Raw genomic sequence first — 16,850 nt, 5'->3', positions numbered from 1 at the left:
CGAGTCCCCTTAGTAAAATAAGTACCAAGAAAAAAAAGACATGTTAGGCCAGAGGCTTTCAAACTTTTTTGAATTGCAAGCGACAGTAGGAAGTAAGTTGCATGCATGACTCAGGAGATGGCTCTATCAATCAAAAAAAGGGTTTCAGGAAGCAATACTTGTTCTTACTACATGTGAGGCACTCTGTTTTCCATTTATTTCCTTCGATTTCTTTTTCTTCCCTTTCTTGTATTTGTATAATAATATAATAATAATAATTATCATTATTGTTTAATTTGAAACCAATGAATGGTCAAAATCTATGATTTTGAAGTCACTGTTCAGAAACTTTTCACATGGCAGTGTCTTGCTGTTTTCTAAATCAGGGACATACATCTGAGTTCCTGAGCCCCCCACGGGTGATACTGTGAGTGGTTCTCCTGTTACGGTTTTCTCTATCTGTCAAGAGCCCCCAAACCACAAGGCTGTACACTAGGGAAGCACTGTCCTTAGGGTCAAGCCTTCCACTGTAGGTGGTTCATGACCCTCCTGGCTACGAATACACCATCAAGTCCTAATAAATAATGAATACTAACGACAACATTGAGACACCTATTTGCTTTGTCCTCCCGATGAAGTCAGAGGGAGAACCAGGGCTGCTCCCTAAGAATGGCACATGGTTCTCTAAATAAAGTGCTTTAATGCATTTTATATTTAAACCGTAAGGTCCTGGGCTCAAACCCAAACTGAGATGGGCTCTAATACTTAAGTACCATTCTGGAAAAACCTTTGAAATATTTATCCATCAATCTGGGCTCAGTGCTTCTGAAGCAGCTCACTTCCTTGTGTCACATTCCTAGAGTGAACCTGCTTTACACATCCCCATGAGCTGGGGACGGGCTACCTGTCAGAAGCAAAAGCAGTCCCTTTGGAAAGTCATTGTCTATGAAACTTCTTAAGTGAGAATTATGAAAGACAACATTGTTATTAAAAATACACACAACTCAAAGATTGATTTCTCAGTGCAGCTGGTCAAGTTCTTGCTTTCACTGCTCCAACTCTGCATGGCCAAGGGCAAGCTCTTTAACCTCTTTAAACTTAAGGGGATAAGAGTTCCAAACTTAATAGGATTATGGAGAGGATTAAATGAGATAATGCATGGACAGCCCTTGCCACAATGCCTGGGGCTCAGAGAAGCTCAGCCTCTGAATGAATGTTAGCGATCATTCTTATTTGTCCACTAAAATTCTCTCAGTCATCATAACCCTATTAGCATAAATAAAGCTTTCCCTTTTGATAAGTCAATTCTACAGCTTTCTCTATTCTCAGAGACAAGGAACACTTGATGGACCCCCAGAGGTCGAGTGACCTAGTCTCTTGTCTTCAGGTAAATGAACCCCCCAAACCTGTTAAAACCTAGCATAGCCAAAATCCAATGCCATCATGCATCGAGCTGCTGTAATGCTGTCCAGGCTGCTCCTGATATGATCAATTATTTCCTTGACATACTAAGTCAATGTAAACAATTTTATATTAGTTTTCTTTTAAAAAATAGAAAAAAATTTATATTTACTTTTAAAGATCCAAAAATTTGTCCCAGAGAGGAGTTTTGCTTTTTGGGGGAATGCAGATTTATAACCCAAGTCAGAAATGCTCCTTTCCCTTCTGTTCAAAGTGAAACAAACAGACTTTCAGAAGAGAGAAGATTCTTGTTTCACAGGTTGCTACCAAGGAGTTATTTGAGGTCTGTGTACTTTGGATTGCAACATACCAAAATCTTAAAGATCAATAAAGGGAAGATATTTTTCTATAGAAGTTTTTATTCTTAGATTCAAGGAGGGGAGAGCTACTTGATAAGTTTCAGGTGATCTAGCAGTTTCTAGATATTTATCCACACTTTTCTTTTTTAGCTCCAGATATTTCAAGCTTAGGAAAAGCCAAAAAGAAAAAAAAAAATTCTACTTTTACTGTATCCATTCTCTATAATATGGGGAAGCAATGTGCATTTATTGCCATAACTTCTTAGGGTATATCTGAATTTGTATCTAATTTTACTCATAAGAATTCTAGAACACTTATAAATATAAAGTTGACAAATAGCAGTAGCAGTAACATTCTCAAAAAAGAAGTTTTGTTTTTTGTTTTGGGGTTTTTTTTGTTTTGTTTTTGTTTTTTGTTCTGGGTTTTTTTTTTTTTTTTTCGTGCTTTACCTTAAGGCATTATCACATTTTCGCTAAAGGAGTGTCTTTGGGAGAGAGTATGATAAATCAAACTGTCATTTATCATAATCAGAAAAATAAATCACATACAAAAGTGAAAATAAAGCTTCCATATAAGTTTCCTGCTCATTCCTGGTAAGCAAGGGGTTAACCTGAGGTCTTAATCCATTTCCACTCTAATTGGGAAGGATGGGTGGAAAATCATTTCAGTAACAGAATGAAAATTGCTAGCCTATAGATGCCGGAGGCAAAAAGAAAAGAAATGAATTCTCCTGTGAGCCTGGTTAGTGAGGAGGAAGGAAATCTGCATCTTGCACCTGACTTCATGTCATTGTTCAGTGTGCCGGTGTTAAATAATGATCTCCAGAGCAGTGTGTGGATCAAGAGAAGGGGCCTGTCTGCCCAGGTCTCTTCGGCTGAGGTCACAAGGAAATTTCTGGACACTCTCCCTCATTCTGCTAAACCTGGAGTCGGCTCAGTTTGACAACTCAGCGTGGTGTTTACAGACACAGAGGGGACCCCCCACTGGCACACTGGGTAAAGATTTCTTCTTTCCTCCTTAGAAGTCCATTTCACTATCTGGTGTCTTCAGCAAAAGAGAGTTCTTAGCTAAATAAATATTTCCTAATTCAGAAGTGGTAAGGAAATAGGCTTGATCTGGGATATTTTTCTCCAAAAAAAAAGTGAGATGCCCCCTTAAATGGAGAACGTGACAATTACAGAACTTCTTGTAATTGAATGCTTTTTAAAAATTATTCAAATCCACATTTATATAAATACTTACTGCATTCCCCTTTTCAAAACTTTCCCTAGAGTACTGTATTTCCCAATAATGCTTGTGAAATTTTCCTGGGATGGGTATCTTTATGGGCAATGGAATTGTTAAGGTGACAAGAGAAACAAGAATTATGGGAGTCCCTTGTATTTGCTAAACATCAGTGAACTTCCAGATGAGTAGTTCAACTAGAAACGAACCCTCATTTGAGGGTTTATTTGTCATCATATTTGGCCAGTCATCTGTTCCTTTGCTCTTGCTATTTAAAAAACTACCAGCTTTGCAAAAATATATGACAAAAATCTTTGAGCTTGTGTGTTTAATCATTTTTAATAAGTTTTGGATCATCTCTGTATATTGCTTTCATTGTACATGTAAGTATAAATTGGCAATTAGCTAACAGATATCTATTTTTCAGCTGCTTTTAATTTCGTTAAAAATTATTTCACTCTTCCCTTCTACCTTTTAAGAAGAGGTGAACTCTCTAGAATTAGCACCATTATTCATTCAAAAAAAGTAGCAAAATTTGTTTCATTTTTTGAGTAGGTTTAAATTATAGCGTTTTTCTAAGCAAGTCCAAGACAATCCTATCCGAAAGTTTAAATCTGACTTGACAATTGCTTGATTGAGAAATAAGCAATAATGTTTCATAAGAAATCTCCACAAAAATTGTTTTAATTAAAACAGACATTTTTTATTGACATAGAGTTGCTGTACAATATTATATAAGTTACAGGTGTACAATACAGTTATTCACAATTTTTAAAGTTATATTTCATTTATATTGGGATGGCCAAAAAGTGCGCTCAGGTTTTTCCGTAAGAGGTAGGTGAGGAAACTGAGACCGGCACAAAGTAAGTGACTAATCAAACAGACCTACAATTAACCCCCAACCCTCCTCCCTATGTCTAGCAGTTCAAGAACCAGCTCGGGAAAAACCCAAACGCACTTTTTGACCAACCCAATAGTTATTATAAAATATTGACTATATTTCCTGTGTCGTACAATATATACTTGTTAGTTGTTAACAAAATTGTTAATATTCCACTTCAGTGTCTGGAGCCTTATCCATAAAAATGTGATTGTTACTGGAACATCAAATATATAATATTTGATTTTCTAATATTATTACTGTAATCTGAAAATTTGTAATTACAATGCAGATCTTAGGATTTTTATGAAACTTAGAAAATTTAATTCTGCAATGACATAGAATGATTGCTTCCATTGTTGCTGATTTTTTTAAGCTCTTTTTAATTTCATACTACGACATGAAAATTTAAAGCTTTTGTGGAGTATAATTCCGTGACCTCACAGAAAGCAGGATAATGATAGTCTTAGCCCATTATTCCATGTAAAATTCTGTTTTCCAAACCTGAAGATAGAAGGATTAATACAAACGGATTAATACAAAAGGATTCATCTTGTCTGAATGCCTGTAAAAACCCTCTAAGACCAACAGTTGGCAAGTTATTATTTAATTGATCAATATAGATATCTCAGCGATTCCTTCACAGATAAATATACTTCTTATACTTGATTCTTAGGTAGACTTCCCATGTCCAGGACAGATTGGGGAGTCGGCGCCCAAGATTTATCTCAAGACTTTACATTCTCTTTCTAGAAAGTTCTGCTATATTTGGGGAAATTTCTCTACCGTCTGTATGGGATCATAGATAGAAAATTTTTTATTTCAGTGAGGCAAAAAAAGCTCCAGTTTGATGTACTAACAGCTGTAATAATAATGACAAAGAGCCTTTAGCTTTTTATTCTAAAGGAATTAAACTATGTTGTATACCCATATTATGTTTTAGTTATTCTATAATACAGTATATAGTGAAACCTCACTAGTTGGGTTGACATGGAGAAAACAGAATTAGTGAAAAGGATAATTTTAATATTTTAAAATAACTGTAGTAATAAATTATAAGTAATATTTATGAGTAAATATGTGTTTCTCTCTAATCTCAATCCTATGTAAATTATAAGTACAGAACAGCAATATATTTCTGTTATTTTCTAGAAGATGTAGAATCTCAAAATTATTTGTGTGGTTGTTTAAATCACAGCTCCGCAGGCCTGCTTGAATGAATAGAAATTACATACGTGCAGTTAGAGGAATCCTATGTAAATTGGTAACACCCTTAGAATATATTATCTTGAGTTGATTCTGTTCCCCTTTTTCTTTGCTTTCCCCTCCTCACTCAAAATCCAAGTTCACTCCAGCCATATGCTGACTTCAGTTGACCAGACCAGGTCAATTCCTCACAGTTCCAAGTGACGTTTATATATAAAGTTAACGGAGCTGGAAAGCCTTCTTGCCCAAGGCTCCCATTTTGTAGGTGAGGAAACTGAGACAGGCACAAAGTAAGTGACTAATCAAACAGACCCACAATTAACCCCCAACCCTCCTCCCTATGTCTAACAGTTCGAGAACCAGTTAAACTGACTCACCTGATTATTTTTAAACATAAATGTTGCAGAAGGAAAAAAGTTAGACCATCCCAGGTCATAATTGCCCCAGTGAGAGAGTAAAGAGAAATTATAAACACAAGGAATAAAACAAAGTGCTTGATTTGGGGAGGAGAGCTCCCTGTGGAAGGACCCATGCGAAATGAGGACCGAGACTCCTGTTTATTCATTCATTTATTTTTTTCCTCAACTTAGAAAACTCGTGTTTTGTTTCTAATTCATAACAGCAGAAATTGTTTTAAATATACTAATTAAAATGTCTAAAGTAAAGCAGACTCTAAAAGTAACGTTTTTTAATAGACGCTACTTCTATCATCTGCCAGAAAACTTGACTGCTGTAACATTCCCCAATTAGGGAACTCAAAGCCATAGAAAAATATGTAAATTCACCTCCCTGTTCCTCAAGTGTAGTAGACTTTGAGACACTCCTTGACACTTGGGTACTTTCCATAGTGCTTGCATAGGGGAAAGCACTCAAAGAGAGAACAAGTTTCATGCACAGCAAGTGGTTTCTCAGCCTCTCTTTTAAATGAGGCTAAAGAGAATGTGGGGAAGATCCAGACCCCTTCTAGGGTCCGCGCATCAGCCCCTTGACCTCCGTACCCAACCCAAAACACTAAGGGGTGGAAACCAGGTATGCTTGCTCTTAAGAGATGCTCGGACCCAATCTCCCAATTCCTCCCACCCCCCCTCCCCCCTTGGTGTCCATACATTTGTTCTCTATTTCTGCTTTGCAAATAAGATCATCTGTACTATTTTGCTGGATTCCACATATATGCGTTAATATACAATATTTGTTTTTCTCTTCCTGACTTACTTCACTGTGTATGACAGTCTCTAGGTCCATCCACATCTCTACAACATATATACACTATTGATACTATATATAAAATAGATAACTAATGAGAACCTACTGTATAGCACAGGGAATTCTACTCGTTGCTCTGTGGTGACCTAAATGGGAAGGAAATCCAAAAAAGAGGGGATATAGGTATATGTAGAGCTGATTCACTTTGCCGTACAGTAGAAACTAACACAACATTGTAAAGGAACTATACTCTCATAAAAATTAATGAAAAAATAAAATAAAAATAAAAGTCAAAAAAAAAGAGAGAGAGAGAGAGAGAGAGAGAGATGCTCAGACCTTTGAAGGTTCCAGCAGCCCCAGAGGAACAAATGTAGTGAGGTAGGGCCTGTGGTTTCTGTTACAGACCTGACTCCATATTTCTTCTTTGTTGTTTCTTCTGAGAACTGAAACAAAGACAGGTGGGCCCACTCCATAACTGAGGCCAGGAGCTACCTCACCTTTGATTCGAACTCATTTTTTAAACTGGAAGATTGCTAGCAAATTGACATATTGAGTGGCTTTTTTTTTTTTTTGAAAAATCTATATGCTATATTTCAAAATAAACCTGTTTATAGGAATTGCTATTTGAGAATATCACTCAGTCACTTTGCAATCGTTTTGAAGTCATGAGCTGGTAAAAGTAAAACCTCTTGTTCTAATCCGTGTTTCCTATATGAATTTCAAAGAAAAACAAGTGTATTGGAAAAGAAAGGGTCAAGAGATACTTTGGTAGTATTCTTTCAGAGTCAAAGAAACCAAAGCATATTGTATGGGCTGTGGCATCGGCAGCTGGTAAACATTAAATGGAAATGAACATTGCATGAGGTGGACTTGTAGCTTCTCCGTGGCTGTGAAAGTGCTCTAGTGGCAACGACAGTGGTCAGAAGGCCTTTGCAATTTAGTTGTTTTCACTGTGTGTGTGTCTCCTTATGACTACAAGTCAATCAAGTGATGCTGTAATAAAATCCTGAACTTTGCTTCAGGACAGCTCAGAGGGAAAATGAGTCAAGGAAGATGAATTACTTAATGGCCTTTGCTAATAGCAGGTTAAAAACAAGGCTCACTTGAGCACAAGCGGAATAGCAGCAAAACTGCTCTTCAGAGGGAATTGCGTTTTGAGTGGTTGCCCTTGAACTGCACTGCCTAATAGAGTAGCCACTAGCCACGGGTGACATCTGGGGACCTGAAACGTGGCTAGACCGAATTGAGATGCACTGTGAATGTAAAATACACACAGGAATTTGAAAACTTACTTAAAAAAAGAAAAAAATATGTAAAATATCTTATTAACAATTTTTATATTGATTACATGTTGGAATGAAAATGTTTGGGTTATACTAAGTTAAATAAAATATATTATTAAAATTAATTTCACCTATTTCTCTTTACTTTTTTAATGTGGTCATTAGAAAATTTTAAATGACATATATGGCTCATATTACATTTCTAGTGGGCAGTGCTGCTCAAAATAAGAAAGAATGCCCACATGGCTTAAAGGCAACTTGTCAAGAACTAGTAAAGAAACTTGATAATAGCACAATGATATGAATCTTGCAAGGTGGTTTAGCTTGCTGGCTATGACTGGCACTCCAGGGGCAAACTGCATGGGTTCAGATTGGGCCAATTACTGAATCTCAGTTTCTTCATCTGTAAAGTGAAGGGAATAATTATGGACTGTTTGCTGCTAGCGGGTTAAATGGAATAATGCATGTAAAGTCCTTAGTGTGAGGTCTGATGCACTGATAAAAGGGAGCTTCTATTATCATGGTTGTCTTGGTCAACTCAGGGCTGCTATAACAAAATACCATAGGCTGGGTGGCTTACGCAAAGGAAAGTTATTTCTCATAGTTCTGGCAGCTGGAAGTCTGTAATCAGGATGCCAGCATGGTTGGGGTCTTGTGAGAGCCCTCTTCCTGGCTTGTAGTTGGCTGCCTTCTTGCTGTGTGCTCACATGACAGAGAGAGAGAGAGAGAGAGAGAGAGGCTCCAGTCTCTTCTTACAAGGGCAATAATCCCATGAGAACCCCACCCACATGACCTCATTTAAACCCAATGACCCCCTAAAGGCCTCACCTCCTAATACCATCACATTAGGGTTTAGGGCTTCAACGTACGAGTTTGGCTGGGGGGAGGGATGCAAACATTCAGTCCATCCCATTAGTTTTAAAAGTCCAATCAGAGATAGATTTCATGTCAATTTGCAATTTGCAATGTTGTTTACAAAAACCTTTTTTTAAATTTTTAAATATTTTTTAATAAATTTATTTATTTTATTTATTTATTTTTGGCTGAGTTGGGTCTTCGTTGCTGCACGTGGGTTTTCTCTAGTTGTAGTGAGCGGGGGCTACTCTTCCTTGTGGTGCATGGGCTTCTCACTGTGATGTCTTCTCTTGTTGCGGAGCATGGGCTCTAGGCGTGTGGGCTTCACTAGTTGTGGCATGAGGGCTCAGTAGTTGTGGCACATGGGCCTAGTTGCTCTGTGGCATGTGGGATCTTCCCAGACCAGGGCTCGAACCCGTGTCCCCTGCATTGGCAGGTGGATTCTTAACCACTGTGCCACCAGGGAAGCCACAGAAACCTTTCAGAGACTGCAGTTCAGTGTGTGCTAGGCACAATGTTTGCTGGGTACCGAGCAGTTGGCCTTGCCAACTCTGAGTGGGGTCCTTGAACCAGCAGCAGTGGCATTAAAGGGAGCTTGCTGGGAAGGCAGCGCCTCAGGCCCCTCCGCAAACCTGCTGAATCAGAATCTGCACTTAACCAGATTCCCAAGGGCTTGGGATACAGCTTGTTTATCCAGTACTGTCTAGTATTTGAAGAGGAGGGAGCCTCACTGGTAAGGTATCCAAACTCTAGTGGTTATGTGTTTGTGTGGGGTGAGGGTGAATCAGAAGAGAATGAGACAGTTACAGAGTTGGCTTGAGGAGGGCCAATAAAAGACACCCTTGCTCCCCAATGATCCAGAAGCAACTGCGAGACAGGCAGAGTCGAGTAGACAGAGACCCAACTATCAGCTTCATCAGTGACAGGACTTTTGGAGAACAGTGACTTAGGTGTGTGGCTTCCTGCCACTGAACCCCAGAAACAGAGATTTATAAGCACACAGGCAGCGTCTCCCTAAAACAATAAGAGGAGGGGAAGGCGTGCTTGGTGTGCTAGTTTTCCGTTGCTGCCAAACTAGCAAATGATCACAAACTTAGCAGCTTACACAACACCTGTTCCTCCTGTTTTTTCCACCAGCGCCTATAATTTTGTTCTGTCCATTCCAAGCTGATTCCTGATGTCTACCTCCAAACCCATCCTCTCTGGTCTTAACTGCTACTAATGGCACCTGGGCCGGAAATGGGGGAAGACCCTTCTCCCTCCCTCACCTCAGTCCCCCCTTTTCTGTCTCCATTGTTTCCACCTTAATGCTCATGAGTCCTTGCCTGGCAAGGCTGTAGCTTTCCTGCTCCTTCTCTACCCCCTCTAATTCACCTATCCACCTCCGACAGATTTATTTTCCTAAAATATGTATTCGTTATGTTATTTCCCAGATTTCAAGGCTCTGATAGAACCCATTGCCCTCATGTTCAAGTTCAGATTTCTTTAGGCTGTGTAAGCTGCCTCTGACCTGTGTTCACGTCTGCCAGCGTAGTGTCATTTACGAGCCGCCACTCCCCAACCTGATCCCCAGCCTATGCTCCAACTGTACTGCGGGTCTGTGTCATAACAGCATCCATGCCTTTCTCAGGCTCATCCTTCTGCCTGGAAAGGCTTCTCTCCCCACTCCCCACCCCAAGCCTTTCCTCCCACCCTCCCAAGCACCTGGTGAAAATCTACAGGACCTCCAAGGGTCAAATCAAATATCATCTCTAACCAGGAAAGAAGTCTTCCCGCCAGGTGGTGCCAACACCTGTGCCTCCTCCCATCAGCTCCCTGGACCCTACACACGTGTCCGTCAGCAGTCTGACACTCCATTGCTCTCACTTATTGGCCAAAGGGACCTTGACCTGCTCCTCAAGCTTTGTAGATGGCCAGAAATAACCTCAGGATATGACTCCTAAATATTTGAGATTTTGCAGGGTAAAGAATTTCAGGGCTATTTTCTGATGGAGACCTTGAGACAGGGGGATAAAAGTGAAAGATGAGATCAGAGTTAATTTTTCAGAAGGCTACAAAGGACACCGATAAAAATACATAGTTGTGGTCTAAAGGAAGCAACTCATCATGTGTGTAGACCCACATGTGGGGATACGAGTGTGTGTGTGTGTGTGTGTACACAGAGATCAAGCGTGAAGCAACTTTGGGCAGGTTTCCTAAACTCTCCAAGTGTAAGGTTCCTGGTCTGTAAAATGGGGTGGTCATGGCATTGTTGCAAGGAATAAACTGGACGAGGTATCTGAAAGCATTTTGGCCATGGCCTGGCATACAGCAGCATTCAGTGGAGACAGTGGAAGGATGTGCTCGCCGGAGTCGGCTCTCACTGTCACGCACGTCCAAGTCATGAAGTCACCCTCCCCTCTCTTACACTTCGGGTTCTAGCACCTTGAACAACTCCTCGGGCCAATCATTACAAACCTCTACAGGTGTGACTTCATGTACAGACACCCGTCCCTTCTCTCTTCCCTCCCACCACCCCCAGCTTAATGGTGTGTCCTCAAAGCTACTGACACAGGACAAACTAAGAAAGCTTTCAACAGACCGCATGCACACCTTTCAAAATCCACTCACTTCTGCCTTTGTTTTTAGGTTTAGAAAAAAAATCTTGGCTCTTCTCTCAGAATCACTGAAATATTAGGTGTGTAGACAAAACACTTGCCTTTCCACTCTGCTTCTCATATTTCTCAGTCTCAGACATGGAAAGGCTCCTCAGGGTCTCAAGAGAGAATTTCCAGGGTGGTTAGTTTTGTTGGGTCTCTTTAGTAAAAACTCAGCTGCCTGGTCAATCTTACTGTTGTGGATTTCCCCCGACCCCCATGCCTATTAAAACTAAACTTACTAACTTCAGGGTACATTTGTTATTTTTTGCCTTATCATTCATTATTAGTGCAAATAATTCTTTCCCTGCTCTGTTTTTTAAAAATCTTTATGGAGTCACTTTATGTACTTGTAAACCACGATCTTGTGTGTGTGTGTGTGTGTGTGTGTGTTTTAAGGATGCTCCTTTAAGACTACACATACTGAATTCCTTTAATTTTTTATCATAGGGCAGTCCTTCAGAACCCCTTATCATTTTAGTTGCCCTTTTTGCTTTGGCAAAAATATAAGACTAAGGAGCTGAAAATCTTGTTCTCCTGCCTATTCAAACAGCATCCGGAAATCTGAAATAATTACCTCCTTTCTTAGGTTTTAAAGGTTTTATTTAAGCTATGTTATACTAATATTGTGCAGTGGAGTTGAAAGCTTTAGGTCTGCAGTATCTGAAATGCTCAAATCCTAAGGCTTTGAAAAATGCTATTTCCTCCACGTTAATCATTCAGTGCTGGCCATTATCAATATACAAGGCTGATGGAATAATTTCACATTCAGAACATTATACATAGATATTCAAGGGAAAGAGAAATAGCTTCATATGGCTTTGCTTAATGGATCTACCTGTGACTTTACCTGTAACTGTACATGCAGCGGTATATAGTGATTCATATATGGAAATTATCATATGACAAATATTTTCAATAATGATTGATATCATCTGTTACTTTAAGAATGAAAGCTTTCCATATAAATAATCTGCCCTCCTAGCAAAGGGAAAGGAAATCAAGCAAAGAGGGAATATTTCTAAAATGTCCTAGCATTGGAAGTAAATGATCATAACGTTTATCTACTAGTTTGTTTCTTTTAGAAGGTGTATTCCAAATTGTTTATTTTTATCACTTTGAAAACTATTCATATTTTTACTTCTTGCATTTAGCTTCTAGCATGTTACAGATTTTTTAATGTTTTTGTATTAAGTTAGGATTTGGTTTTAATTTCACTATGAATTATGATCCATCCCTACATTCTCCAAATGGATTTTTAATGTTCATTAAATAATCACATTTGCATCACATATAGAGCTTGAAAGAGGTGATTCTATGAAAGATAAAGATTCAGTATTACCTAGCAATGGAAAAAATTGGTCAAAGGTACATAAAAATCATATGCATAGGTAACAGTTCATTTTTTATATAATGATTTACTGTTTTAAGTTATTTTTGAGCCAAAGCTGGACAATATGCAATAAAAATCTCCAGTGCTAACAAAGTGTGAGAGGCAACAAGCTACCAAAAAAAATGAGAGGGGGGATTTAGTTTTTACACTGGCACTGATTCCAATTACAATTAAATTAATCAACTTTGGTAAATTTGGTGTTTGCTGTCAGTATACTCATACAATTATTTTTATTTTCCTACTTTCTACTTTTTCAGAATGTGTACATGGAATGAATCCATCTAGAGACGTTCACGGTATGTTAGATTCCAAGTTATATTTTTAACAAAATATGCACATTCATATATGCATATATATGACATTTTATCCATGTATCGCTATAAATAACTCACGATATAAATTAACCAAATAATCAAAACTTTTTTTGCTGATTCAAAAATACTTAAAAGCTGTTTTCCATATTGTAAATGTCAAACATATAAAATGTTCCAGTGAAACCTTAAAAGATACCCTTGGTTCTACAGCGTTTACCACAGGTGCATTCTGCTGTTTATTATTAAATGACTCTTAAAAATAAAAAATAGAGCTTGGCTTCTATGTGTTATTACCTAGTTTATTACTTTTGATACAGCAGTGCTAATGCAAAATTTTTATGAGAGTAAAATGTTTACTAAGCATCCATAATTTTTTAAAAGATTTTTAAAATTTTTTTCTCAGTTTGCTACTTGTGAGTTGTAAATTGATTTACAAAGTTAGTGAAATAGTCATATATCAACCGCAGGATCCCATGGAAGTCGTCACGTAGAGGAAGGACATAGTGGAAGAACTAAGGGATCTTGTCCGCAAAGTTATTACACTTCAAAAGTGAAATAATCTCAAATCCACTGGGGGGAGGGAACGTTTAATTAAATTCCAATGTTGAAAACTGGACAGTGTGTATTGTACATACATTAACATGTATGTTAGTCTTCAACAAAATTGTTCACCCTCCCTGTGACATTAGTACAAACTGAAGCAGTTTGGTCCAGAACCACTAGCAAAATACATTCTCTGATTTTTATTTTCATTAAAATAGTCACTGAAAACAGAAATAATTCTTTTAGAAATATTACATTTTTAGAAATGTAATTTTAGAAATATCATATTACAGAGGGGGATTTTAAGAGAATGGTTGAGTCTTATTTATTTTTGAGAGGGTTTTGAAAGAGCAAAAAATGTAAAATATTTAGATATTTTCTGAGGCCCTCCTCATAGTTATATATTTACCTAAAGTTGTAGAAAAAAATGTCAATAAGCTGTTACTGTTTTCCGGTGAAATTGTTTGTTTTTTTTTTTTCCTTGCAACTAACCAAATACCGCTTTTTAAATTCACTGTGAAAACTTACATTTCATTCAATCAGTTGATGAGCCTTTTTGAAATTTCCCCCATGCAGCAAATTTGGAAGAATCTGTCACATAGCATCTGCCCAACATACTACTTCGTTATACTTTTTGTATTGCATTATGACAAAAGTAGATTTTAGTATTATTCCAGGGGAACACTAGGAGTGTATACTGTAATGTTTCCTTTCCTTTTCTCTTAAGAGAGGCAGGGGAAGGGAAATTCTATATCGCCCCTTAAATGAGCGCTCCTGGTGGAAATGAATTCTTCATTTCGTACATGACGTTACTCAACTTCATAAACTATGTAAAAAGCCCTTCAGACTAAGGGGTTCCGGGTACCCTTTAGTTGAGCCCCATGCTGCCTGCTTTCCATTCATTTTAGTCCCTCGATAAGGGGGGGCAGTGTTGTTTGTTTCTGGTTTTCAAACGTGCACCGCGCAACGCAGTTATAACCTGCGCAAAGTCTGGGGAACCCCAAACGCCCGGCGGCCCGATTCAGAATAAATCAGCAAAAGCTTTCCTTGCTATTATCATCCGTGTCTGCGTTCGAACTCGGGATTTACTGGTTGAGACTCTGAGCTGAGCAGCGCCCACGGCGCTGCCCTTGAAACGCTAAACCTGGTGCATCTATCGCTGTACCTACTAAGGGAACTTGATCCCCGCCCGGGAGACCGCAGCGCGGGGTGCGCCCCGCAGCCCCTCGCAGGGTTTAGGGTTTCAGGCAAACGGTCGCAGCCCTAGAGGAGCCTTCTCTGACCTTTCCGAGCGGCGGCTTACCCCAGACCGCTACATCCCCAGAGTGCCAGCCCCCGTCTATGGGGGTCTACGGGGATGCACTTGGAGGCGGCCCCCAGGAGCGCTTGATCGGCTCTTAGGGAAATGCACTTGAGCTGAAGCCGAAAGACTTCACTCCGCCCGAACTCGCCTCTAGCGCGGGCAGCGTCGAGCCCGGACGCAGAGCGACTATGGCCCCGGGCAGGAGGGGCGGCAGACAGGGAGGTTTGGGACTGCGCAGTATTCGGAATCGCTCCGCCCCAGTGGAGAGAGGACGTTTGGGGTCTTTACACCTGAAATGCGGCTTCTTCAAAATTACTTTAAAAAAAAAATACAAAGGCGTTTTCTGAGACCCCAGACCCATGAAAACAAAATGCAGCTGGGTCCTGGGAGTTACCGAACGTCCCGGGTTTTCCGGAGCGAGGGGCGCGAGGGGACCGGCCCACGTAGGGAGAAGCCGGGCAGAATGGAGGGCGCCCGGGACGCCTGCAGCACCGACGGCCTGGGACCGGCCGACGGCGGGGTCCGAGCAAAGGGGTTTCGAGAAGAGACCCTGACGCGCGCCGGCCGGGACAGCCGAGACCCCTGCCCGAGGGTTCCCTAGCCGCCAGCTGCGCGGCCGGTATAGCGGGGGCGGGGGGGCGGCGATGCCGCGCAGGCTGGCTTGGGCGGTCATTTCCTGTCGTTTCTTCCCCAACTGAAGATTGTACTGGAGACCCAAAGGCCGCGAGAAGGCCGGCAGAGCCCCGCGCCGTCGGGGGCGTTCCCCGGCGCGCTGCGCGGCCACTGGGCGCCCGGGGCGGCGAGCGAGAGCGGCTGCTGCCCCCTGGCGTCCGCCCCGATCCCGCGGCCCGCAGCACCTCCCGGCCTCTGGGCCTGGGGCGAGGGAAGCTGCCTGGGCGCCCGGAAAGGCCTCCGCGGCTGGCCCGCCACTGCCCCCGCCTCCGGCAGGCCACAGCGCCAGAGCCCGAGGAGAGTCCGGACCGGCGGCAGGGAGGGGACCCACGGGGGGAGGGCCAGAGACCCCCGCCTGGGGAGTCGACGGGGGGGAGTGGGTGAGCGCCCTCCCCCGAGGGAGGGAGCGGGTGGGCTCCGCGTGGAGGGGGGGAGCCCCGCGGCCGGGCGGGGGCGGGGCGGGGCCCCTCTAAGCTCCGCGAAAATGCCCGTGGCGCCGCGGGGACTGGAGCGGGGGAAGTTCCCGCCAGCGCGCAAAGCCGGGGTGGGTTTAACACCCGCGGCGGCTCGCGCGCGCTGGCAGGGAGCGGAGCCGGGGCCGTTTCCGGGGAGCCGGAGGTGGGTGTGGGGCGCGGGCGACCTGGGCCTAGCGAGGGAGCCGACGCTCCGAGGATGGGGAGCGAGCCGAGCAGATGCTTTCAACTTTCTTTCCAGTCGCTTGTTCTTTGGGGTCTTTTCTAACTACGAAACTCCTTTGCTCGCCGCTAAACTCAATCAACCTGAGTAAGGCGCGCTGCGTAATTAATCCGCAGCCCAGCCGCGGCGAAAAAACACCAATTAAAGAAAACCAAGAGAGAAAACTAAAAACACAAAAACCATGTTGTGGAGACCGACACCGTCTGGCCTCATTAAATGAATCAGCGCCACTTCGCCGCAGCTGCCAACGGGGCCGTGTGGGCGCGCTGAACGGCTCCCCGGCCGGGCCCTCGGCCCTCCGGCCCCCTCGCGGCCGAATCCCATCCACGCCGGGAAAGCAGAGGCTCGGCCGCGGGCGGCCGCGCAGGGCCTGGGGTCGCCCGGGCGATCCGGCCCCGGTCTCCGGAGCCTCGCGGCAGCCGATTCATCTCCATGGCTCGCGGGGCGCCTCCCTCCGGCAGGTCTCTGGTCCCGGGCCGCTCGGGGTTCAGCAAGCTGCCCGAATCCTCCCCAGGCCGGCCGGCCTCCTCTTCTCCACCTCCTCCGTACCTGCACCGCGGCCGCCCCTGGCGAGGCCACTCACTGCAGCCCCAAAGCAGGCGGCCACACAACCCCGCCTGTGTGCAAAGCCGCAGGGCCGCGGTCCGCACCGGGGCGGGGCCTGGGGAGGGCGTGGGAGCGTGTGCGTGTGTTCATGTGTGTGCGTGGATGCGGATGCGCGGGGAGCGCCGGGAGGCAGCGGCGGCGGTGGACTCTCCACCCCGGCTGCGTACAGTAGCGCGTGGCGGCAGCGGGGGCGCGCGGGCCAATTCCAGGAGCCCGCGGCCGCGAGCCGCGCCCTGGCTGATACCGGAAAGGCCTGTGATTGGCCGGCGGCCGCCCCTATGCAAACGAGCTGAGGG

At 42.9% G+C, this 16,850-nt stretch overlaps 1 protein-coding gene across 8 annotated transcripts in view; it reads left to right on the top strand.

The window, feature by feature from the left end:
• Positions 1-16,850, top strand: part of RUNX1 (RUNX family transcription factor 1) — a 243,849-nt gene that overhangs the window by 136,876 nt on the left and 90,123 nt on the right. For 6 of the 8 annotated variants that reach the window (XM_057546112.1, XM_057546111.1, XM_057546108.1 and 3 more), the window contains one exon: positions 12,678-12,716. The exons of the other annotated variants lie outside the window; for them this stretch is intronic. In XM_057546112.1, the coding sequence (XP_057402095.1) occupies positions 12,678-12,716 (39 nt within the window). The remainder of the gene's footprint in view (positions 1-12,677; positions 12,717-16,850) is intronic. 8 annotated transcript variants of the gene reach the window in all.

This window comes from Balaenoptera acutorostrata, chromosome 4, assembly GCF_949987535.1.
Source record: "Balaenoptera acutorostrata chromosome 4, mBalAcu1.1, whole genome shotgun sequence".
Classification (NCBI taxonomy): domain Eukaryota; kingdom Metazoa; phylum Chordata; class Mammalia; order Artiodactyla; family Balaenopteridae; genus Balaenoptera; species Balaenoptera acutorostrata.
The sequence above is the reverse complement of the archived record's forward strand: the minus strand, read 5'-3'. Positions and strand labels throughout refer to the sequence as shown.